This window comes from Ascaphus truei, chromosome 6, assembly GCF_040206685.1.
Source record: "Ascaphus truei isolate aAscTru1 chromosome 6, aAscTru1.hap1, whole genome shotgun sequence".
In the NCBI taxonomy this organism is placed as follows: Eukaryota; Metazoa; Chordata; class Amphibia; order Anura; family Ascaphidae; genus Ascaphus; species Ascaphus truei.
This window is the reverse complement of record NC_134488.1, coordinates 121,132,277-121,156,292: the sequence shown is the minus strand read 5'-3', so window position 1 is coordinate 121,156,292 and position 24,016 is coordinate 121,132,277. Positions and strand designations below refer to the sequence as shown.

Genomic DNA, 24,016 nt, shown 5'->3' with positions numbered 1-24,016 from the left:
ACAATTTACATAAAGGCCACAACTTTGACTCTTTAACGGCTGCATGAGACTCTCAGACAACGCGTTGCCACTCACTAGCGCAGTGTTTTTCAACCAGGGTTCCCTGGACATCCCTAAAGGGCTCCCTGTAATTTCAAGGTCATTTTAAAATTGGACCAAATACAGAAGAATTTACAATGCATCTGATCTCAGACACGCTATTAGAGAGGGTTGGGGTTCCTTACAATGCATCAGATATCAGACGTGTTATTAGAGAGAGTTGGGGTTCCTTACAATGCATATGATCTCAGACGCGCTATTAGAGAGGGTTGGGGTCCCTTACAATGCATCTGATCTCTGACACACTATTAGAGAGGGTTGGGGTTCCTTACAATGCATCTGATCTCAGACGCACTATTAAAGAGGGTTGGGGTTCCTTACAATGCATCTGATCTCGGACGCGCTATTACAGAGGGTTGGGGATCCTTACAATGCATCTGATCTCAGACACGCTATTAGAGACGGTTGGGGTTCCTTACAATGCACCTGATCTGAGACGCGCTATTAGAGAGGGTTGGGGTTCCTTACAATGCATCTGATCTCAGACGTGCTATTAGAGAGGGTTGGGGTTCCTTACAATGCATCTGATCTCAGACACGCTATTAGAGAGGGTTGGGGTTCCTCAGAATTTCACATAGGAAACCGTAGCCATAAAAAGGTTGGAAACCCCTGCACTAGCGTTAGGGTTTGCCCCACTATTGCTTTATCTGCAGAGCCAGAGGGGCCAGTTACTCACACAGGATGTTGAGTTTGTAGAAGGTGTTAACGGCCTCTTTCAGAGCGCTGCTGTAAGACTCGCAAGCGACGCGCTTTCCGTTGTCGGCAGAGACTGCAGTCAGAGTGACATTACTGGAACTCGATATTCCCCCAAACTCTGAGGCCTTGTTTCCCAGGTCCCGACCCTTCAACCTGCAGACAGAGGCTGGGTTATCATTCAATGAAGAAGAAACACTTTGTATACAGTGTGCTAAGGTGGACATACATCACAGTCGTTGGTGATGATGGTGATATGCACCAGTGATACTAGTGCAAGGCAATTATATGGCATTATAGGTGTAATTACAAGATTTATATATGGCAATAAAGTCTAGAACATAGCAATACAGACACTAGTGCAAAGTTATCGTATGGCAACATAAGTATTAGTGCAAGGATATTACATGTGCACTACAAACACTAGTAAAGAGCTATAACATGGCGTGAGTAACTAGTGCAAGGCGATTTTATATTACCAGTGACACTACATGGAAAACAAATACATATTACCGCGCTCCTCCCTCTGTGACGTGTGCTGTTGGTAATAGGATTGGCCGTACGTTCATGGAACACGGAAAACACTTCCTGCTCTACGCCCGATTGGGCTAAAATATACTAGTGACGTTTACATGTAGAGCCTAAGCCGGTGTAACAAAGGAGTCATGTGGTGGCATCTTCTAATCAAAACATGATTCAAGCCGCCAACCTCGTCACGGTAACCCCCATTTAGCAGCTACCTACACTGAGTATATGTCATTTCTTACTGCCCTAGGGACTAAACTTTGTGAAGTATGTGCCCTGAAGGGGTTAAATAATGGCACTACAGCAAGGTTAGTTAAATGTATACATAATGCTACATGTAAAAGGGGAGGAGTCTATGGGTAGAGCCCGCCAGATAGGGAGATCCTATGTAGCGCACACCAAGGAGTTGTGAAGAAATTCAAAAGAATTTGAATAGTATTTAACCATTAAAAAGATGGGAGACCTGCGACTGGACTGACGTAATTATAGTGATAGAATTAATGAAAAGGAACATAATTACACTGTGTGACGGGGACCGACAGGTGATAGCTGGTAAAAAATAGCTAGCAAAAAATAACCAGGCTAAAAATGTTTCCAGGAGGGGGATTAACCACTTCATTACTACAGTAGTTACTAACCACCATGGTGATTAAAGCTGCAGTTCAGTCAATATCCTGCATGTGTGTTTTTTTAATAAATCAGTTCTGTAGTAAGAAAAAATAATTTTAGCATTTTCTGTTTTTAAAACAACAACTTTGAAATACCAATTTTCTTGTATTCTATTTTAACAGCCATTTGCTGAGGCACAGCCCCTTCATGTCCTGTCACAAGCTCTGGCACACCCCTTTGTCAGCCCTGCCCTCCCTCTAGCACATGTCAGTGCAGGAGTGCTCATGAATATTCATGAGCTTCCACTGACAGACAAGCAGATTATAAACAAATCCCAGCTTTTAATATGTCACCAAATTTCGACCTATCAATACACGGAGAACGAATTGACCTGCAGCTATACAGTTCTTTAGGTAATTAGAGATTGCTCACATGAAACTATTGAAGTAAAAAAATAAATGTTAAAAAAAAAAGACTGAACTGCAGCTTTAAGGGGTTTGTGGCCATTAGTTTGTTTTTTGATTGTACTGTTGCTGCCCACGGAGGACATGGATGCGGAGCACGGTGAAGAGGACGGCCTTCATCCTGTCAGGGGTAAGTAGAAATTTCATTTACTTTATGCTGGCTGGATGTTTTATTTTGAATGGGCAAATGAGCTACTATCCACAGCTGGATAATAGTCATTTTGCCCATTATTGTACTGTATGTGTTGAAGGGGGTTGTTGGGGGTAAAGGAGGTGGGTAGTAGAGTTGTTGTATTTTAATGTTTCAGGGGGATAGAGGGATTGGGTGAAGGGGGTAGTTTCCCCAAGGGTGGGTGGTTAGGCCTCTCAGGTGGGTAGTTGGAGTCGTTAGCCCCTTCATTACTATAGTGGTTCCCACCGCTATGGTAGTGAAGAGATTAACTCCTCCAGCAACCTTCCCGGCGAGCCTAACTCCACCCTGGGGCAACTACCACTTCATCCACCCCCTGGCCCACCAACAAACCGGGAACTCGGGTTTAACCCCTTCATTGTTTTAGCGGCTAGCCGCTAAGGTAATTAAGCTGTTTTTATTTACATTTTAATACTAGAAAATGGAAGCAGGGGGGCCCCGGAGTTGAACCGCATTGATTTCAACCTCTGGACCCTCTTCTTTCCGAGATACAGGCCCCAGTATGGGGTGCCGGTATCCCCTTGCAATGCTTAAATCTCCCGCATCCCGTGACCGGGACATACCAGGGCCGGGAAGCAGGAAGTCCTCGAATTTGAAATGAATGAGGGTTCAGCTCCGGAGACCCCCTGCCCCCGTACACTAGTATAAAAATTTAAATAAAAACACAGCGATCGCCTGTGAGAGCTGTGCAGGGATATGTGGTTCTCTCTTTGCTGCTCTCGCTGTGCAGCGCTTACAGACTGCGGCAAGAGCGTACGGGGGAGAACTTTGAGAGAGGCTGAGATCACATCGCTGCTGTGCTGAGCGGTATTGGCATTTTCCTACCTCACGTGACTTTGTGACTTGTGGAAATGGTTTCAGATTCTGTCTGAATACCGTGATAACACAAATGCGAAACTCTCCGGTGGGAATATGCCAAACCGTCCGAGATGTCAGCAAAGTTATCGAAGCTACAAGAACAGGTGCCTTAGTGTGTGGCAAACAGCACATGAACAGTGATAGAACGTGTCACACGTGACACTGGTAGTGCACACTGACATGTGCTTAGCCTGGCTGCACGGTCACTTACTTCTCTCCATCCTTCAGCCAGGATATTGTTGCCATGGGGTTGCTGCTGCCAGTGACACAGCTCAGTGTGATGTTGTTGCCGAATTTAAACTCCTTGGCGTTGCTGGTAACTTTTACATCTATGGAAGGAACTATAGAAGGAAAGGCATGGTATGAATCTGCCAAGTATAACGGCAGCAAGCAAACTAGAGAAATACGGTTACCACAAACCAACTCTCATTTTAGCAATTTAGCTCATTAAATTGGCAAAATATGCAAATGCAGCAAAGATTTTGGATAAATAATACTTCAATAATAAAGTCTTCAGGCAAGAACTCCCTAAGGTTATCGTATATCTATTTCTGAAACTTGTACATCAAAACAGCCATGCACACTGCTATGCCTGCGGCCATGCAAAGATTAACCCCTTAGTTCTCTCGGGGGGCTGCATTGCACTGAAGAAGTGTATAATATGACAATCCATTGGCCTACTATCCTTTTTTGCCATCAGATTAGCAATATCGCCAGCCTGACTCTGTCAGGAGTGGCCAACTCATGTCTTAAGGGCCACCAACAGGTCAGGTTTTAAGGGTATCCCTGCTTCAGCACAGGTGGCTCAATCAGTGACTCAGTCTTTGACTGTTTATGGCCCTTGAAGAGTGGAGTTGGCCACCTCTGCTCTATGTTATCATGAGACAGTGACACCGTATTCTACCTTTGCATCCAGTGCCTTCTGGTTACCCTGCACATCTATGTAACGCACAGACACAGAGAGAACCAGCGTGCAGCCCTGGTGGCACCGATTTGGTGTAATCTTTGGTAATGGTCGGTGGCCGGCCTGCTTACTCACACTGCACATGTAGCCCTGGGGACACAGATTTGGTGTAATCCTTGGTAATGGTCGGTGGCTGGCCCTGGTTACTCACACTGCACGTGCAGCCCTGGTAACACTGATTTGGTGTAATGGTCGGTGGCCGGCCTGGTTACTCACACTGCACGTGCAGCCCTAGTAACACTGATTTGGTGTAATGGTCGGTGGCCGGCCTGGTTACTCACACTGCACGTGCAGCCCTAGTTACACTGATTTGGTGTAATGGTCGGTGGCTGGCCCTGGTTACTCACACTGCACATGTAGCCCTGGGGACACTGATTTGGTGTAATGGTCGGTGGCCGGCCTGGTTACTCACACTGCACGTGCAGCCCTAGTAACACTGATTTGGTGTAATGGTCGGTGGCCGGCCTGGTTACTCACACTGCACGTGCAGCCCTAGTTACACTGATTTGGTGTAATGGTCGGTGGCTGGCCCTGGTTACTCACACTGCACGTGTAGCCGCGTGGAATCAGTCAGCGCTGTTTTCACATCCTTACTCGTGCTGCATTTGTACGTGGCGCGGTTGTCACTTGGAGTTGTTATAAGGATCAACTCTTTGAACACAATTTTCCCCGAGACGATCTGAGGACTGTCCATCACGCTTCTAGTGTCCTGAGATAAGGAGCGCTTGTATTCATATGGAGTTTTTATACATAATGGTGCAGTCACAGTCGCTAAGTCTTTTTTTTTATTTTTATAAATGATCTTTCTGTCCCATAAAAGTCACATATTATGTTCTTAAAAATCCAATAATAGTTTTTCATTTTGGAGAAATATTCCCAAAAATTATATTTGGAAACAAATTACCAATATATCTTTTTTTTTTTTTTTTTTTTTAGAAATCTTTCAAATACCCCAACGCTAAGATTTTTCAACGAGTTGCCCATATTGGCCAATTTTCCCTAAATTGTTGAAAAAGTATTCTAATTTTTCCCTGGAAGAAAGAAAAGATACGAACTGAAGGCATTTGTCTAAATCTCCAAGCAAACATGCCCGTTTCATTAAAAAAAAAAAGTATCAAAAAAAAACCATTTGCTGGCGATCCCCATGGGCAGAGCAGAGGTCTTGGCACGCATGCGCAGGGAAGCAGGGTGACAGCCTGCTACTCTGTGGGCCAGCCCCCCCGCTCCCAACGTGGGATAGAGGAGAAACACCGGGGCGAGCCCGCGCCGGCCAACCCAGCTCCCCCTACGCCAGCCTCCTTGGGCAGCTGCCGCGGGAAACAGGGGCTGGAAGCTTGCCCCCCCCCCCCCTCAGCCTATCTCCCACAGCTAAAAAAGTTAAAGGGTATAGCGCTATAGTTGTGTATTTTTTCTAGTACATTCACACTGTCAAAGCCTTCTAAGCTGGTGATCATTACATGAATCCCAGTCGCTGCCCCTAGTGCTTTTCCTGCTTCATTACAGCTTAAACGATAACTCCTGAAGTTTCTATTGGCCTGACATATCTCACTGTGACCTCAGCATGCGAAGGAGTGGGAGGGAGGACCTCTGACCTTTGTCCAAGTGAGTCGCGGTGGTGGGTTCCCACCACTGGAGAAACAGGCTAGTTTCACCACGGTTCCCGCACGAAAACGTTTCTCGGCTGGAGGGGCCTCTATCCAGATTTTCGAGGGAGGGTCTGAAGAACAAGTGGTGACACGGTCATGGTCAGATAACATTTACATTTATCATTTCTAAGAGAACATGAGATTTATCTCAACCTGGCGTCTCTGTGTCATCCAGAGGTCTCGAAAGAACCAGACACTGAAGATTCCAGGTAGTCTCTTTGGTCGGGAGGGCGCAGGAAGTGGTAGATCTAACACTGAGATTCCTGCCGGGCTCTTGCACTACATGCTCGTTACGCACGTATGAAATGTGAGCGGCGTTGCAACATTCTCCCATTTTTAATATAGTGGGTTTTTTACGTACTACGACACTATGTCCTGCTTTCCTTTTATTTGAGTGAGCTGTCAGACAGCCACGCAAGGGAGGACCATAAGATAGAAAGAAAACACACAACCTCAAACTCCGAAATATTCACAAAGGCGGGTTTACTTCTGACCCCATGTGAGTGCACGGAGTGTGTCTTCTCCATATGTGTCATATGCTATAACTGTACTTCACGATAGATTCATTTCTAGGTAAACTTCCCTGCGCTCCACCAATCCAAAGAGACTACCATTCATTTAAAAATACTGAACACATAGTCTATGCTAAGGTTGGAGCTGCAACACGTGTTTATGTGATAGTACTCCATTTAATTTCGCTTATGATTTTGAATCACGGTTTGTCACTACTATAACATTGTCACTGGAAGCACTTATTTTTCTGTTTTTTTACATACTGAGAAATCCAGATTCATAATTATTATTGTTATTATGTTATGTCTTATAAGATCTATACCCCCGCCCCCTCCTCACACTGCACGTTCAGGGTGACACTGGAGATTTTCGTGAAGAGAATAGCCTCATTGAATGCCTCGCAGTTCAAGGATACTCCATTATCTTCTCTCTGAACCACCATAGTTATGTTGGACATTGTCACCTTTCCGCCATGAGCTGCCTGTGAAGAGAATCAACATTGTAATACAGACCACAGAAAACTCCCTAAACTGGCAGATGAATAAAATGACACACTAATATACAGTTAATAGGGTAAAAACATCATCAATATATCTCAACAACAAGAAAGGGCGTATGCTTACCTACTACAAGCAAATCATCACAAAGCAAGTTAATCACATTCAAATACCAGTCTCTGCTGCTTCTGAACATGGGAAATTCAATATATCGCCATGAATTTGTGCTTCAAAAGTTTGTATGTAGAAACAAATTTGGATGAGCGAGTGAAGTGAAGACTTCAACTAGACTTTGTGGCCACTAGGGTGTGTTTGTCTGTTTCTTTGTCCATTCTCTCTCTCCACAGGCCAAACACCTTGAGCGATTCTGATTACATTTTTAGGGTAACTTTCTGCTATCCTAATTTAGATCTGCCAGAAGTTTCAACCAAATAGGTGCAGCCCCCACCTTGGAATTTATTTTGTATTTTTTTGAAGTTCATGTATACTCTCTCCACAACCCAAGGTGGAACATATTTTTTTAGAAAGGAAAGGTATACATGGATATACCAAACGAGTAAACATGGGAAGGACATTGATCCAGGGAGAAATCTTAAGGTCATTATTGGAGTCAGGAAGGAATTAATTTTTTTCTGGTTATGAACATTGGATAAAGTTTCACTGGGGTTTTGTGTTTGCCTTCCTCTGGCTCAATATATTGTATATTCTGTTAATTCAAATATAGGATAAGTATCTGTGGTCTAAATTTAACATGGATTGAACTCAATAGATAAATGTATTTATTCAACATCATCTATGTAACTATGTTCATACCTCACAGGCTTCTTAAGAATAATTACTTGTTTTTTTGTTTTTTCAACTTTCGGACAGTTTGTTGCGAATGAGATTGTTACATGAAAGTGTTTTGCAGTTTGTGATATTATATTAAATGTATTTATGTTCAAGTCGCAGTAATGTGAGAGCTGGAGTGATATTCAGTATTTATATTTTTCTTCAAGACAGCGCGTGATCGCGGCGACAGGCAGCGCGTGATCGCGGTGACAGGCAGCGCGTGATCGCGGCGACAGGCAGCGCGTGATCGCGGCTACATGCAGCGCGTGATCGCTGCAACAGGCAGCGCGTGATCGCTGTGGCAGACAGTAGCCACCTTTCTGGGCAAGTTTGTTGTCGATGACTCGACTGTCAGTGGAAACGCGGCTTATTTATTGTCTCATAGAATACCTCACAATAGTATGAGAATTTAATTGGCCAGACTACCGTTTTTAACTGAAGTTTGTCAATACTAGGGCAATTTGATGACAACATCCACAATATAATGGCATTTAAAATGCTGTGTTGCTGGTGTTTCATTCTGTGTTATGAATCTTTGTCCTACCTATTACATTTAATTGCTCATCCCTCAATGCATTATAAAACAGAGTTTTCCTAGTATTATTGTATGGCCAGTCCATTCTGATCCATCTTTATAGGCAGTGACACTTACATCGGTTATGGTGACTTCTGCACCTAACAGCTCCTTCCAGCCCAACCACCAGCGGATCTGCACAGGAGGGTTACTAGGAGCAGTGAAGCAGGAGAAAGACAGAGACGATTTCTCCGGAGCACTGGATGATCCGAGGATCGTTACTTGTGTGGGAGGAACTAGAGCAGAGGAGAGGTGAGATAGAGGAATGAAAAGAGTGGGAAACATGACATAAAACAGGAGGCACAGAGCAATATAGGAAGCGGTGGAACATGGTAGAGAGAGAGATAAATGAGTGGGAGAAGTTGAAAAAAATATATAAGGGAGCAATGTAAGATCACCAGTTACTGCAGAAGAGGGAGAGGTACAATATCAGAATTGGGGGCTATGAGTGGGACTTAATGTGGGATACTCACAAAGCACACTTAGAGTGATGCTGGTTTTCAGGGCTTGGGGAGTCACATGATTCACAGCCTCGCAGCTCACAACAGCCATGTTATCGGCCGGCTTGATAATCAGAGCCAGGTGACTCCGAGACGAACGGATCACAGCATCTGTCTCCCACCGCGTGGACACTACTTCATCATTCTACGGGACAACATGGAAAAACAGACCCACATTTTTCCAACTAGTGCAGTTTTCAGCTTGGGTGCATGGAAATCCAATGAATAATTGTCCCGGCTTCCCGTTCATCTGGATGGGCACAAACCAAATACTCAGCTGCTAAGAGGAATGTTATAGACAGACTGAATTCATACTCACAGAGCTCCGTCCCCTCTTTATCCCCTGAGCACAGGGAAGGATGTAACTTGCCCACATTCCCAATCAACTCAAAGTCTACCAGATTTGCATCCGTTTTCCAGCCCTTGGTAAAGGGACCCCACCAGCTATTTCTTGCTCTGCGGGACCCTGGTATTTTTTTCTGTGTTGCTGTCACTTTGTATTTTTTAATCACATAAACCTATTGGGACTTTTTAGGCACATCCTATTGTATGGTGATTTTCTTTGAGCGGTGAAGCAATGTACTGGTTTGCTTTACAACCTGGTTGCAGTTCTAGTATTTGGACACTTTCAGCCTGTCTGCCTACACCTTGCAGATGGCACGAGAGCATTGCATAATGTGATCTGACTTCTGAAAAGCAAAAAGTGATACTATGGCGGCTTATGGTTAATAGTGCTGATGGATCACCCCAGTTTCGGTCTACTCTCAATCGTTGCCACTAGGTGGCAGCGGTGGGTTCCATTAAAAGAATATGAGTTGTAGCACCCAGCAACTCACCTTCAGCCACTGCAAGGTGGCCAGGGGGTTCCCACTCAGGGACGTGCAGGTCAGCTTCAAGACTTCCCCGGCTTTCACCGTAGGACCAATATAACCCCCTATAATAGGGGGGTTGGGAGGAACTAAGGGGCAGATGGGACAAGAGAGAGAGAGACGGGGAGGAAATAGGAATAAGGAGAGAACACAAAGTGACCCAGAGTTAGAGTTTCACAAAAGGACTTTAATTATTGGCTTTTTAATTAGCATCTCGCAGGTGAATAGCAGATGTATACTCTTATAAAAGAGCGAGTGTATAAAGAGGTATGAGTTTATAAAGTGAGACATACAGAAGTATATATGAATGTAGCATCGTATGTACAGGGCGTGTCAGGCACAAAACATAGCTCACTTGCATTTAATTTAACCAGCAGCAATAAATCTCAGTTATAAATCCCAGAGTACAGCGTTTATACATGCTGGGATGTGAAAGTAATTGCAGGGATAAGGAATAATTATAGCCCCCTATGCAATATGCTGTGAAACTGCTCAGGAAGATTGCGTATTGGGAAGTGCACCCTGTATAGAGTGTGACTGTGTGGCACATAGAGGTAGTCCTGCGTAGTGTTGAGGGATGGAGAGCTGTGCAGAACATTGAGCGCTGTGTGCATTGTTCTTTCATCAACGCAGTGCTGTTATTTCCCCCGCGTTTTACAGCCAGGAGAATTAGTAAAGGCTCCCAGTGCACTATGTGCAAATAATGTACTGTGATTGCATATACAGATAGTGCATTGTGACTGTATATATATATATATATATATATATATATATATATATATATATATATAAATAGTGCACTGTGATTGTATATACAGACATACCCCGCTTTAAGGACACTCACTTTAAGTACACTCGCGAGTAAGTACATGTCGCCCAACAGGCAAACAGCAGCTCACGCATGCGCCTGTCAGCACGTCCTGAACTGCAATACCGGCTCCTTACCTGTACCGAAGCTGTGCGCAAGCGGGGAGACTATAGAGCCTGTTACACATGTGTTATTTACATCAGTTATGCACGTATATGATGATTGCAGTACAGTACATGCATCGATAAGTGGGGAAAAGGTAGTGCTTCAGTTTAAGTACATTTTCGCTTTACATACATGCTCCGGTCCCATTGCGTACGTTAATGCGGGGTATGCCTCTAATGTATATATATATATATATATATATACATACAGATAGTGCACTGTGATTGTATATACAGATACTGTGATTGTAGGTACAGTGCATTGCGAGTGTACTTATGGGTAGTGTATTCTGGTTTCTCACACAGCACATTCATGGTGAAGCTCACGGCAAGTGGAGTCAGAAGAGCCGGATTTAGGACAGAACATGTCAGGAGGTTGCCATTATCAGAGCTCTGAGGGATGACCCTATGAGAAGAGATGACACTCAGAAAGTGGAAACAGTGGTGGTTTCAAACACAAGTGTTTCCTCCTCCTGGCCACGCTCTTTCTCACCTTACAGTGGTCTCAGTGTTCTGCAGCTTGTCTCTGGATCCACTGCTGGTTGTTGAACCTCCAGGAACCTCCACCCCACCTGGGCAGGAAACAATAACATCTGGATCACATGCAATAAGGCAACGTTTCTATCACCCCCACCATGAGGGAGAACTCCCAACCCGACACTTCCTGTCACAATCCTTCTACTCAGTGGCATAGCTGGACATGCGCGGGCCCCCGGGCAAAATTCTGCTGGCTGCTCATGCGCATGCGTGATAGGCACATGCCGGCAGCGCATGCGTGATCGGCACTTACTGGCTGCTCGTGCGCATGCGCAATCTGCACTTGCCGACCATGCATGCGCGATCGCCGTTTCGCCGACAAATATGGTTACCTTAGAGAGTGGGCCACCCTAGAGTGCGGACCCCCGGGCTATAACTACACCACTGATTCTACTTCCTAACTTCCAGGAAATAAATCCCCCTCATCCAGTGAGCTATTAGCCCGGCTGTTTCTCAGTGCCCCATACTTACTCTTGGTAATGGTCATGGCAGCGGCTGGCTTGGCATCATTGGCGCTGCAGGTCACTGTATATTCCAGTTCAAAAACCCAAGTCACTGCCATGCCTGCAGCGTGCTCCTGGAAAGTGGGAGCCTGGGGGGGAACTAGAGGAGGAGGGGGAGAGAGGGGCGGGTGGGGTGAAACCTTGGAGAAAGTGAGAGAGGAATAAACACAGGATATACACAACTAACAGACTACACATGTGATCACCAAAGACAAGGACACTTGGTTATACAGATGGAAGAAGCGAGGCACGGGCATATAGGCACAGAAATACAGCAGGACTCAAACCGGCATCAGAAACACATAGAGAATAGACAGACGAGCAGACGCATGGACACAGAACAGACATGCAATGGGCACATGGGAACATGTAGAGTGCTAAAGGGATGGATGTGGACACAGTGGTGTATACGCAGATAAAGATATATACTGATGTAATCCTCGCTGCCCGGCTTGTAGGGAGATCACATCGTTGTGCAGTGTTTGGCTACTCTGCATGGGTTACCTGGACTCAGGGTGCTGGATTCAGACGGCTGGGCGATGAGGCAACAAGGATGGAAATAATGAAACTTTTATAGTATAACATCAGTCTTTTATTCATGTCCCCAGGCACAGGGGACATTCCACAGCCATGTGACAACGTTATGCCATTTTTCTAGTAGTTATACATGAATACTGTGCTTCCATAAGTACCTGCTCTTAACACTCAAATGGAGATGTATTGACTTGTTCTACTGTTGTTGGAACCGACCCCCCCATTGCTGCTTTGGAATAATCATCTGTATTACCCCGGGGTTTACACTAGGCCCATTACAGGAATCCTGGCTGTCCCTTGCAATTGACAACGGTACCTTTAGCCTGTTCTGGAACTGCCACTTCCAGGCACACTGAGATGGATATTACTGCGGTTCTGCGGTTAGAGACAATCCTCTCCTCATATCCTCCAGGAACCTACTCCCTAGAACCGTCTCCCTATCCTCAATACTCTCCTGTGATGTCAGAATCCCTAGGGTAACACAGGGTGGGGCCCAACATACACTAATCGGCTAGTAACCCTTTAAGAGCGGGGTACACTGAGAATAAACACACACATAAACAGGTGCATAAAATCATACAGATGTAAAGGGATACACGCCGACATTCAAAGCATAGAGTCATTCAGACACATAGGGCCCTATTCATTGGGCTTTAAAGGAGCAACCCAAGCGCATTTCTTATTAACCTTTTTTATTTTACACAGGATTGAAGCAGGGGGTGTCCGGAGCTGAACCCCATTAATTTCAGCTCGGGGGATCCCCTGCATCCAGAGATTCTTACCTCTGTAGGGGGTGCCGGTAGCTGCTTCAGCTGAGCTAGCTGGGATTTAAAGTTTAAAGCCCCCGCATCACGTGGGCCAATAGGAAGCCAAACCCGGTGACGTCACGGCTTCCTATTGGCCTGCAGGGTGCAGAAGCTTTGAAATGCCGCCATAATGTGATCTGTGATAGCCGAGTGGAGCGGCTGCCAGCACCCCCTACAGAGATAAGTATCTCTGGAAGCATGGGGTCCCCAGAGCTGAAATTAATGAGATACAGCTCTGGAGACCCCCTGCTTCAATGCTGTGTAAACAAATAAGGTTACGCACAAAAAGCGCTTGGATTGCTTCTTTAAAACTGTTACTGCCATCTTAGCGAAATGTTAACCCCAAGTTGTTGAAATGGGACTGAGAGGTTTACTAACAAGGTGAGCATTCCTTAAAAGCACATTGTGTCGGGTCCAAAGAGAGGTGTCTGCAAGTTACTCACTCAGGATGGTCAGCAGGGCTGTCCGGGACACGATCCCCTGGCTGTTCTCTGACCTCCCCACCTGGCAATGATACGCTGCGTCGTCCATCAGCTCACTGCGCTCAATGCGAAAGTTGTGCTCTCCTGCGGGTCAGTAACCCGGTAGAGCAATTATACATCAGTATACATCCTGCGAGGGCCTGCAGCGCACACACAGCCAGCTGAAGCGCAGGGACAGCAGAGCACAACATTGTATAACCTTCACAACGACAGGCAACAGCTTGGTCAAAAATGCTGCAACGTTCGCTGTCTGACATCCCTTGTGAGATCAGACCTCATATTACTCATTGGTGCGGAGAACCACAATGTTTTATTTATTATTATCATTATTATGTTGATATGTTTGGAGAACCATATGTGCAAGATATAGAGTGTCATTTTAGGGTTGCCAGCGACTGGTGCTATCTGCCTCCATTCCTTCTGAAAACCGGCGTCCTAACATCACTCCATTCTGTGCGTAGGAGAAGAATGTATGTAAAGCCAGTATAGCCACTGGAGAGACCCAAGAGGTCGATGCAGCTGTCTGTGGGTAGGTTTTACTGGCCATGCACATCTGTAACCCAGGCGTTGCTGAAAAGCTGTGTAATACGGCAGGGATACGATTACAGGGCCCGTATTAAAATGGGTTAGAAACAAAAGGTGGCAGTGTGTGCTCATTTGCATGTCATTTCCCAGAATCCCTGGCTGCAGTGGAAGCACTGTATGCTAAGAGAACATGGGGGGAAAGCAGGGTTGCAGACCTGTCTGAGACATGGGAATGTGCTCACAAGTGGCATTTTTATTTGCTGAGTTGATTATTAAAACTTTGGCATCAGTGATATTTATGGGTAAAGGGAGCAATATATGAGCTGCGGTTCCACCCATCTCCCCACTAGAGGGTGCACAAAGACAGCAGGACACTGCATGTCAATGGAGCTTAAGGAGGTATTTATCCAAGTCTGAGCTGGCAAACTGGTGCAATAACACCAAATGTATCAAAGAAGGAAATCTCATTTATTTCACGTGGGATCCAGCTCTTCCAGTGCTAGCCCTCACCTTTCTGCTGGTCCCCAGTCATAGTGTAACGAGGGAACCCCGGTATGTTTCTGTCGGGTCCCAGCAAGAGTCCATCCTTTACCCACTGCACCATACCCGATGCGCGCTCCACCTCGCAGAGCAGCACAGATGTGGACCCCTGCACTGTGGTGACATTGTCCGGCTGCACCCGGAACGCCTGCTGCGTACCTCCGACACCTGAGGGGAGCAGAACATGACAATAACACACCGGGGAAAGGCAGGGCAGGGAAAATGATAGCACTGCTACCTACAACATACAGGACAGAAGTCCACACGCTAGGCATGTGCAACAGGAAACTGCCATTATAATATTATTATTATTATTAATTATTATTATTATTTATTAATTATTTTCATTGTTATCATTCTAGAAGTCTGACATAGCACTGAATGAAATAAAACATCGCCAGGGTCTTGCAACGCAATATCTTCTATATAAAAAACACGCTAACGCTAGGAAACAGAATAGTAAATCAAACTAACGTGTGACAGCTCCTAGTGGGGGGATTTGGCAGGAAAATCAAGGAGATCATCTTCCATTGACTTTCGTAGGGCTGACCACGCACTTCTGCACTAACCCAGGCCGTGCTTTAAACGCTGCATAATATGGCTTATAGGGCTTCGTGTATAAATGGATTAGAAGCAAAAAGTGACACGCTGACTGCTGATTCACATTACCCAGAAACCCTGGCTGCAGTGGAAGCACTGTATGCTGGGAGATAATGGGGGAAGGCTGGTTGTGGACCTGTCTGAGACGTGTGAATGTGCCCACACGTGGTACTTTTATTGACTGCACAGAATTTGTAACAGGCCGTATGTCTCAGTGGCATGTAAGAATAATAGCTCAAAGTCCCAGTAGCCGTATGGAAGAGGCAGATTCATTGTAGATTGTAATACAGGGGTGGCCAACTCCAGTCCACAAGGGCCACCAACAGGTCACGGTTTTCAGGATATCCTTGCTTCAGCACAGCTGAAGCAGGGATATCCTGAAGACTGACCTGTTGGTGGCTCTTGAGGACTAGAGTTGGCTACTCCTGCCTTAGGACATTCACCTGCTCAGTGCACGAGGGAGAGGAGCACGATTCAGCGCTGTATAAAAGGAGGGCTCTTCCCAGGGGCACTGGCTCTCGCCATTTTTTGTTTTGTTTTAACAGGTTGCAGCAGCTGCTTAACTTCAAGGCAATGTCATTATCTAAGCAGCCGGTTGGCCCCTTCTCCCTTGACCCACCCTGCTTCCCAGGGCACCCAATATGGCCGCCTATTTCAAAACAGGAAGTGCTCTGGCTTCCTGCATCGTTGCTATACAACCCCAAGGAAGAGTAATCCACTAAAAGTAATTTAACAGGGCATCAAAAGTGGAAAAAATAAATACAAAAAATGCAGTATGTATTATCTAAAACTACTTATATGATTATTATTTTTTAACACCTATAGGATTTTGAAGACAATGCTGCTGTTTAACACTTTCACTGTGTAGCCATGTATAAAAATGGTATACAGTTCTCTCTCATGCTGGCAGTAAACCTGGTAGGTATGCAGGATTGCCAGCATCAATCATGGAGGTTTGCCCTCACACCCTGGTGAGGTGTCATATGTACACCAGGGGAGTGGTAACATACTCTGTGTCCACTGTTAGTGACACAAGAGGTGTGGCTATTCCCTAAATTATATAAAACACAGCACTGCCCAAAGTTAGTGTGTTAATCCAGAGATTCTATAGTGTGTTAATCTGTATGGTTCAAGTTCAAGAGTTATGATTCAGTTCTGGAGGTCTGCAGCAAGCAAGGCTGTCAGACATAGTCTATAGGATCTGCACTGTGATCAGGGACCTGACACTGGTGGTGATCTCCCTGCGGGGCGAGGTGACCCAACTCCATTGGGAGGGAAGAACTTTCTAAAGGGATGCATTGTACTACAATGAGCGGCTGAGTACGACCGCTGCGAGGGGCAGTCTGCTATGATGACAATAAAGATGCCCAAGTTCACCAAACCCTTGCTGTGTGGGAGTGAAGTTCTTGCACAGGAGGAGGCACCACAGAGGAGGTCCTCATCAGTTACATCTTCCTGCAGACGCAGAGATCCTGATGAGGTGGAGGCGCTGCACTGGATATAGGTAGGACTCTAAGCATACTACCTCAGATGCCTGTCATGCTGATATCCCCATACCAACCAAGCGGGAGACTCAGGAGTCCTGTACGCCAGCAGGTGCACCACAACATACAGACATGTAATGGGGACCAGTTAGACCACAGGGGCCAATGTGAGATTGGGTGGGTCCAGAAAAACCGTTACAACTGTAAGAGAGGAGTTAAATTACCCTGTAGCCACTAGTTCCTCTGCAGCCTACTCCAGGTGGTATAAGGGCCGTTCTATAGTGTGTGCACCTGTGCGAACGCGTGTGCACGTGACGCACACTTTTTGTGCATATAGAATCCGTGTGACAGGCTGGAAAGGTAGTGTGTGTGTGTATACTGCATGTGTGTATATGTGTGTGTGTATGTGTGTGCATGTGTGTGTATATGCGTGTGTGCATGTGTGTGCATGTGTGTGCATGTGTGTGCATGTGTGTGTATGTGTATGTGTTAGAAATACTTTTTAAATAAATAAATACGTTAATAAATTATTTATTAACATTGTACATACATACACATACACACACACACATGCATACATGCATACGATACATACACACACAGGAACATTATACATAGACTGGACATACTTCCCTGGCAGACTCATTGTAAGATAGCGTGTCTCTGTCCCAGTGTTTGCGACGTGATAGATTTACCCATTACAGTAATCTCATTTACTGATGTCCCTTTTTAATATCATTTGGGTCTTAATTTCCCCCAATTTCATTTGAATCTGGCTTACAAATGCATAGACGTGAGCATGTTACTGTATGCTGCAATACAAATAACCGTAGAATGAACAGTCAATTACATTATTAAATAAAACTCATAGACACAAAAGAAAGAATGGTAGATGAGTATTATTATTTTTTTTTTAAAGAACTGAGAATGAGCCCAACGGCCCAAAGATGGGAAAAGAGGCACAAAATCAATTTCCAATTAGCTGGGACAGTTGATATATACAATCCAGATGTCAGACACTATTAAGTAATTAAACAGTTAAGCAGATGCACTGCGTTTGGTTCTGGCTTTCACTGGCAAATACTGAAAGCAAATGCACGACGAGAGGATCCTCGTTATCATTAACTAATTATTTCTGTTCTATTTCTGTCCTGGGTTGGATTTTATCAGCGTACATTCTATCCAGGACTCCTCATGTGAGAAGATATTGTACACTTATATACAACACTATTTTGCATTAGCATGTTATTGTTTCTTGATTTTGTTTTGTGTTTTGCCAACATTGACAGCAACACAGAGTCAAATAATATGCTGTATGTGCTCTGTGTAACACACCCCGTCTTTGCCCCACCAGTCTGCGGCCAACACACAACCCATCATGTATCTACTTATATATGTTGTTAGTCTGTTTGCTCTGCATTTGGACACCTCTTAAGATATCGTAAGCACATTTTGCATGATGGTTCCTGAGATCAAGGAGCAGGTTTCTTGTCTGTGTTTGGATACAATTGGACGCCATTTTTAATCAAGATGGCGGACTGAACCTTTCAAGACTGCCCTCATTTGAACCAAATGCGGCAGGGTTGTAAGTAGCTGGCCCGAATTTAGGAAACCCATGTTTTGCACATTGCCCAACTTTATGTTGGATGTTCCTGATGGAAAACCCAAAATATAGTTTACCCTGTGGCACTACAATAAAAATGCATACATTGTTATTTATTAAGAAACTGAAACATGTAATTATCCATGCATAAATCTCAGTATGTTTGGTTTGTTAGAATTCCCGAGCGACGCCGGATACCTTCAGCTAGATATATACCAACCTGTATATACCAAATACATGACCCCATATTCCTTAACCCCATCACGTACCCTTCCCGGAGACCCAGAAAGAGCAGCAAAGCAAGACTGTCACAAACTCCATCTCCCGCAGCGAGACGCCGATCAGTAACAGGACGGTAGGACGCACCTGAAAAACAATGGATTAGCACACACACACACACTCACTGCTGGAGTTGTGTTACCGGCAGACCTGTGACCTTCTTGCAAGATCAGGGTGTTGGGTTTGCCGACTACCCCTCTGGTGAAGCTATGTGCAGAGCATCACACCACAGCCTGCAGACTATCAATCTAGGAACCTATTTCTTGGGAGGAAGATATTTAGAGAGTAGCTCCCACCACGCAATTAACCGCTCACCTGCTGGAGAGCTGCCTTTATTTCTTTCCTAGGCACGGAGGCCGGGAGGGATGAGGACATCATATCATGCTGATATTCTGACGCTGGGTCACAGTGACACATTACTAACTGCCCTGGTCCCTTTGAAGCTACCCCTTCCCTGCCAGAGGGGCCAGCAACGCATGCCATGTCTTCTGGCAGGGAATGCATCACAGATGCCTTTAGGGCAAGGGTCGGGCAAGTCCAGTCCTCAAGGGCCACCAACAGGTCAGGATATTCCTGCTTCAGCACAGGTGGCTCAATCTGAGCCACTGATTGAGCCACCTGTGCTGAAGCAGGGATATTCTGAAAACCTGACCTGGTGGATGCCCTTGAGGACTGGAGTTGCCCCACTCCTGCTTTATGGCCTTTGCATTGCTCTACACTGTGTTTGGGACCCTTTCATTGCTGGACAAATGAACCCCTTGCCTTCTCTGCAGCGTGTCCCCGTGGTGACCCTGTCACCCAGCAGACCTGGACATTGTCCCACCCAGGATCCCTGCAGTTTGCAGAAGGTGGTAACTGTACATTACAACGGGGCACATCATTAAACAGACAGAGAGGAGATGGGGTATCAGGCAGAGATAGGGTTTGCTTACCTGAGTCCAGCGAGGAGAGAAGTGCGGGGAAAACTTCTCCTTTCTTCCTGGTCTCCTACACTCCAATAGATATCTTTGTCACTTCCAATGGTTCTCTCGCTCTGTCTAAAAGTTTCTCTTCATCTTTATTGTAGCCACTCTCTTCATTTAATTTGTTTCTTGTTTGTTAATTGCACTTTTCTCTCTCTCTATTCCTACTCTGCCTCTCTCTCTCTCTATTCCTACTCTCTTTCTCTATTCCTACTCTCTTTCTCTATTCCTACTCTCTCTATTCCTACTTTCTCTCTCTCTATTCCTACTCTCTCTATTCCTACTTTCTCTCTCTCTATTCCTACTCTCGCTCTCTATTCCTACTCTTGCTCTCTATTCCTACTCTCGCTCTCTATTCCTACTCTCGCTCTCTATTCCTACTCTCGCTCTCTATTCCTACTCTCGCTCTCCATTCCTACTCTCGCTCTCCATTCCTACTCTCTCTCTATTCCTACTCTCTCTCTATTTCTACTCTCTCTCTATTCCTACTCTCTCTCTCTCTTTCCCTTCTCTGTCTCTCTCTCTATTCCTACACCCTATTCCCTATATGTCTACCCAACTCTTTGGGGATTTAATACTCACTGGCTGTCTCTCTCAATCTGCCTTTTCTTCCTTCTCGTGCTTTCTCACTAGTTATATCTCTCTCCTCTCTCCTCTCTCTGCCCTCTCTCCTCTCTCTCACACTTTCACTTTGAGCTGTCTCTTCTAAACTGCCCCTCGTCCTCCCTTTCCCTTGTGCTGGGGGAGTCAGTCTTCAGCATTTAGTTAAAATGACCCATCATCTTCATACCAATATCCTGTGACAGGCTCCCCCTATATACATGCAATCCATTCCGTACATGCCACTCCAACACACACACACACACACACACACACACACACACACACACACACACACACACACACACACACACACACACACACACACACACACACACACACACACACCCCAGCACAACCTTTTTCTCCATATGCACACACACACACACAACTCAAGGAGCAATATTCTGCACCATATACAAGGAGTGCTCCATGTAACCCCTTCACTGCCAGAGAGGCCTGTAACCGCACACACTGCTCATATGAGCTGTCAAGGTACAATGATACAATTCAGAGACATGTGAAGGTCATTGACCAAAATGTTATATTTGAAATTTTGATTCACTCATAAACGTGTTTAAAAAAACATACAATTTTAAACATGGATGCTAAGCATTTTTCTAAAATAAATATATATATATATATATATACAGGCATACCCCGCTTTAAGGACACTCACTTTAAGTACACTCGCGAGTAAGTACATATCGCCCAATAGGCATATGGCAGCTCACGCATGCGCCTGTCATCGCGTCCTGAACAGCAATACCGGCTCCCTACTTGTACCGAAGCTGTGCGCAAGCGGGGAGACTATAGAGCCTGTTACAAATGCGTTATTTACATCAGTTATGCACGTATATAACAATTGCAGTACAGTACATGCATCGATAAGTGGGAAAAGGTAGTGCTTCACTTTAAGTACATTTTCGCTTTACATACATGCTCCGGTCCCATTGCGTACGATAATGCGGGGTATGCCTGTATATATATATATATACTCTGAAATAAAATTACTCGAAATAAATAGTTGCTCCCCCCCTCCCGTCCCAACCATAGAGGCTGTCAGGAGCTGCTTTTGAGTCTTTGTCAGCATAATAAGTGATTAATAAACAGCTCTAACTTCGAGGAGACATTGAGGGCTGTGATATTGTATTCCTGCTGGGGATGAATGCACAGTATTGGTAATCTATATGAGTCAGACTCAGCCAGCCTTCACCTACTTTATGCGCACTATGTATGCAGCATACACAGAACAATATTACCATATACACACAGGGTCAACTCAAGAACAGCAGAGAGCTGAGGATTAAGGAGCCTGAAGTGTGAGCTTGATGTATTAGTTTCATCACAAGACACAGACCCCCCCAAACTCACTGCACATCCCCCATTATTCATAATTGTCACCATACTGGTGAGGCTTCGTCTCATTTATCTGAAACAAGTACAATTCTACTTTTCCCCCCTATAATAGTTCTTAGACCCCACTTCATGATGAAACCTTAGGCTGGGCTTTCCTCTTAATTCTTCCTTTAGTTGCTTGTCCATGTCAGTAATTGTGATAGTTACACAAAACCCCTACATACACATTCTCATTCGCACGCTAACACACAACTCTACACTGATACACACAGACACCATGGTACACACATGGATACACACGCAGATTTGGCAGAGTAGAGGGAGTTACTCTCAACCTCTCCCCCACAGCACTGGATAATTATATCAAAACAGAGCTTGGCTTCATCTAAAGTGAAGCCTTAGCAATGGGAACATGTTCAAATGTAGCACTGACCCTTACACTGCTAGTTATTAAGACTGTTAGATTGTTATTCTATGGTCCACTCCCTTCCAGGCTGAAGCATTCTTTATATGTATATTAAAAAAAAGATACCATATTGCAGTCGTATGGGATGCAACCAATGATCTAGTTATGATCTACTTATATACGTTGGAAAGTTGTTTGTCTGCTCGATATGTATTTGGATACCTCTTAAGATATGCATGATGGTTCCTGAGATCAAGGAGCAGGGTTTTGTCTACAGCTGGATACAATTCACAAATGACATCACTATATATATTTGTTTCACAAATGACATCACTGATGACATCCAGGACCGCAGACAGATTTCCCAGTGCCCAGGACTACAGTTCGGACTGGGTCCCCCCCCCCGAGCCCCATTTCACACCTCGCCAGCCCCCTCTATTTCCCCCCCTCTTCCCATGAATGTCTCTCTCCTCCGTCTCACCTCTAACTCTCCCCATTAATTACCCCACTCACTCAATCCCCCCCTCCCGGCTCACATGTATTTCTCACGCCTGCGTCTCACTCTTACTCCCTCTTTTCCTCACTCGCCCCTCTCTCACTCTCCCCCCTCCATCAATTACCCCACTCGATCCCCCTCCTCAGACTCATTCTCTCCCCCCTCCCTCACACAATTCCCACCACAAAATATACCAAAAAAAACCTGCCCCCAATGCAAAAAACTTCCCACCTCCAAACACATTTAAAAAAAAAATCCCCACCCCCCAAATATATACAAAAAAATACCTCTCCAATACATATAACCCCCCATTCATATATAAAAAACAGATACATATAAAAAAAAAAGGCCCCCAATACTCATTACCCCCCCCTCCAAAAAAAAAAAACAAATGCATCTAAAAACAAAGCCCAGGAGATATTAAAAAAAAAGTACATACCCTATTTCCTCGATTCTAAGACGCACCTTTTTCCAATTTTCACATGTCTGAAATTGGGGTGCGTCTTAGAATCGATGTATTAAAAAAATTAATAAAAACAAATAGTGTCTACAGTACTAACCCGCTCTTTTCACTTACCACGTCTCTGGAGAGGTCCCATGTCAGGGGAGCACGAAGCGGGCGGTGGCTGCAGGAGAGGTCCCATGTCAGCGGAGCACGAAGCGGGCGGTGGCTGCAGGACAGGTCCCACGTCTGCAGTTGGTCGAATATGAACAGGCGGCGGGAGTGCGGCGGCAGCGGCAGGACAGGTCCCAAGTCTGCAGGTGTATGAAGATAAGAAGACAGCGGAAGGGCGGTGGGGTGCGGCGGCAGGAGATCATAATAGCAGGAGAGCTGAGCAGGAGCAGAGCGGCATGGGGGAACGGCTGGGGAGGTGCACACTGTAACCGGAAGTCAGACACCGGTCCTGCCGTCGCAATCCTGCCCCCTGTCCATCTTCAACCATCTGCAGACGTAGGACCTCTCCTGCCACCGCCCGCTTCACCCTCCGCTGACATTGGACCTCTCCTTGCAACATGGTAAGTAAAAAAGTAATTTTCCTCGATTGTAAGGGTCAAATCGATGGCGTCTTACAATCAAGGAAATACGGTATTAAAAAACAAACAATACATATTTTAAAAAATACGGGGTCAGGGGAGGGGGGGCAATACAGGGGGGTGACTGCTGGGGGGGGGGGGGTTGACTGCCAGGGAAGGTGACTGCCAGGGAGGGTGACTGCCAGGGAGGAAAGAGGGCGACTGCCAAGGACGGATGCCGGGGGAGGGAGGGTGACTGCCAGGAAGGGTGATGGCCTGGGAGGGTGACTGCCAAGAGTGACTGCCGAGGAGGGGGCTGCCATGAGTGGGGGTGACTGCCGGGGGGCCTGGCGGCCAGACAGAGCAGTTGCTGCCAGGCCACGGCTCTCCCCACCGGCAGGCCTCTTCCCCTCTCTCTGTCCCACGCCGGACCCTCTGACTACAGCGCGTGCCGGGCCTCCCACTCATGGGGTCGCGTGCCG

The 24,016-nt window shown here is 45.6% G+C and overlaps 1 protein-coding gene across 1 annotated transcript in view; it reads right to left on the bottom strand.

Moving 5' to 3' along the window:
• The window catches only part of NPHS1 (NPHS1 adhesion molecule, nephrin), a 47,450-nt gene extending 27,641 nt beyond the window's left edge, over window positions 1-19,809 (bottom strand). The window contains exons 1-15 of the mRNA XM_075606141.1: window positions 19,630-19,809; window positions 18,688-18,784; window positions 14,702-14,899; window positions 13,628-13,750; window positions 11,813-11,944; window positions 11,298-11,376; window positions 11,107-11,210; window positions 9,800-9,921; window positions 8,937-9,108; window positions 8,542-8,699; window positions 6,901-7,042; window positions 5,995-6,119; window positions 4,946-5,111; window positions 3,650-3,779; window positions 776-948 (exon numbers count right to left, since the gene is read on the bottom strand). Of these exons, the coding sequence (XP_075462256.1) occupies window positions 776-948; window positions 3,650-3,779; window positions 4,946-5,111; window positions 5,995-6,119; window positions 6,901-7,042; window positions 8,542-8,699; window positions 8,937-9,108; window positions 9,800-9,921; window positions 11,107-11,210; window positions 11,298-11,376; window positions 11,813-11,944; window positions 13,628-13,750; window positions 14,702-14,899; window positions 18,688-18,739 (1,876 nt within the window). The 5' untranslated portion in view covers window positions 18,740-18,784; window positions 19,630-19,809. The remainder of the gene's footprint in view (window positions 1-775; window positions 949-3,649; window positions 3,780-4,945; window positions 5,112-5,994; window positions 6,120-6,900; window positions 7,043-8,541; window positions 8,700-8,936; window positions 9,109-9,799; window positions 9,922-11,106; window positions 11,211-11,297; window positions 11,377-11,812; window positions 11,945-13,627; window positions 13,751-14,701; window positions 14,900-18,687; window positions 18,785-19,629) is intronic.
• Between the last annotated feature and the right edge of the window lie 4,207 nt (window positions 19,810-24,016).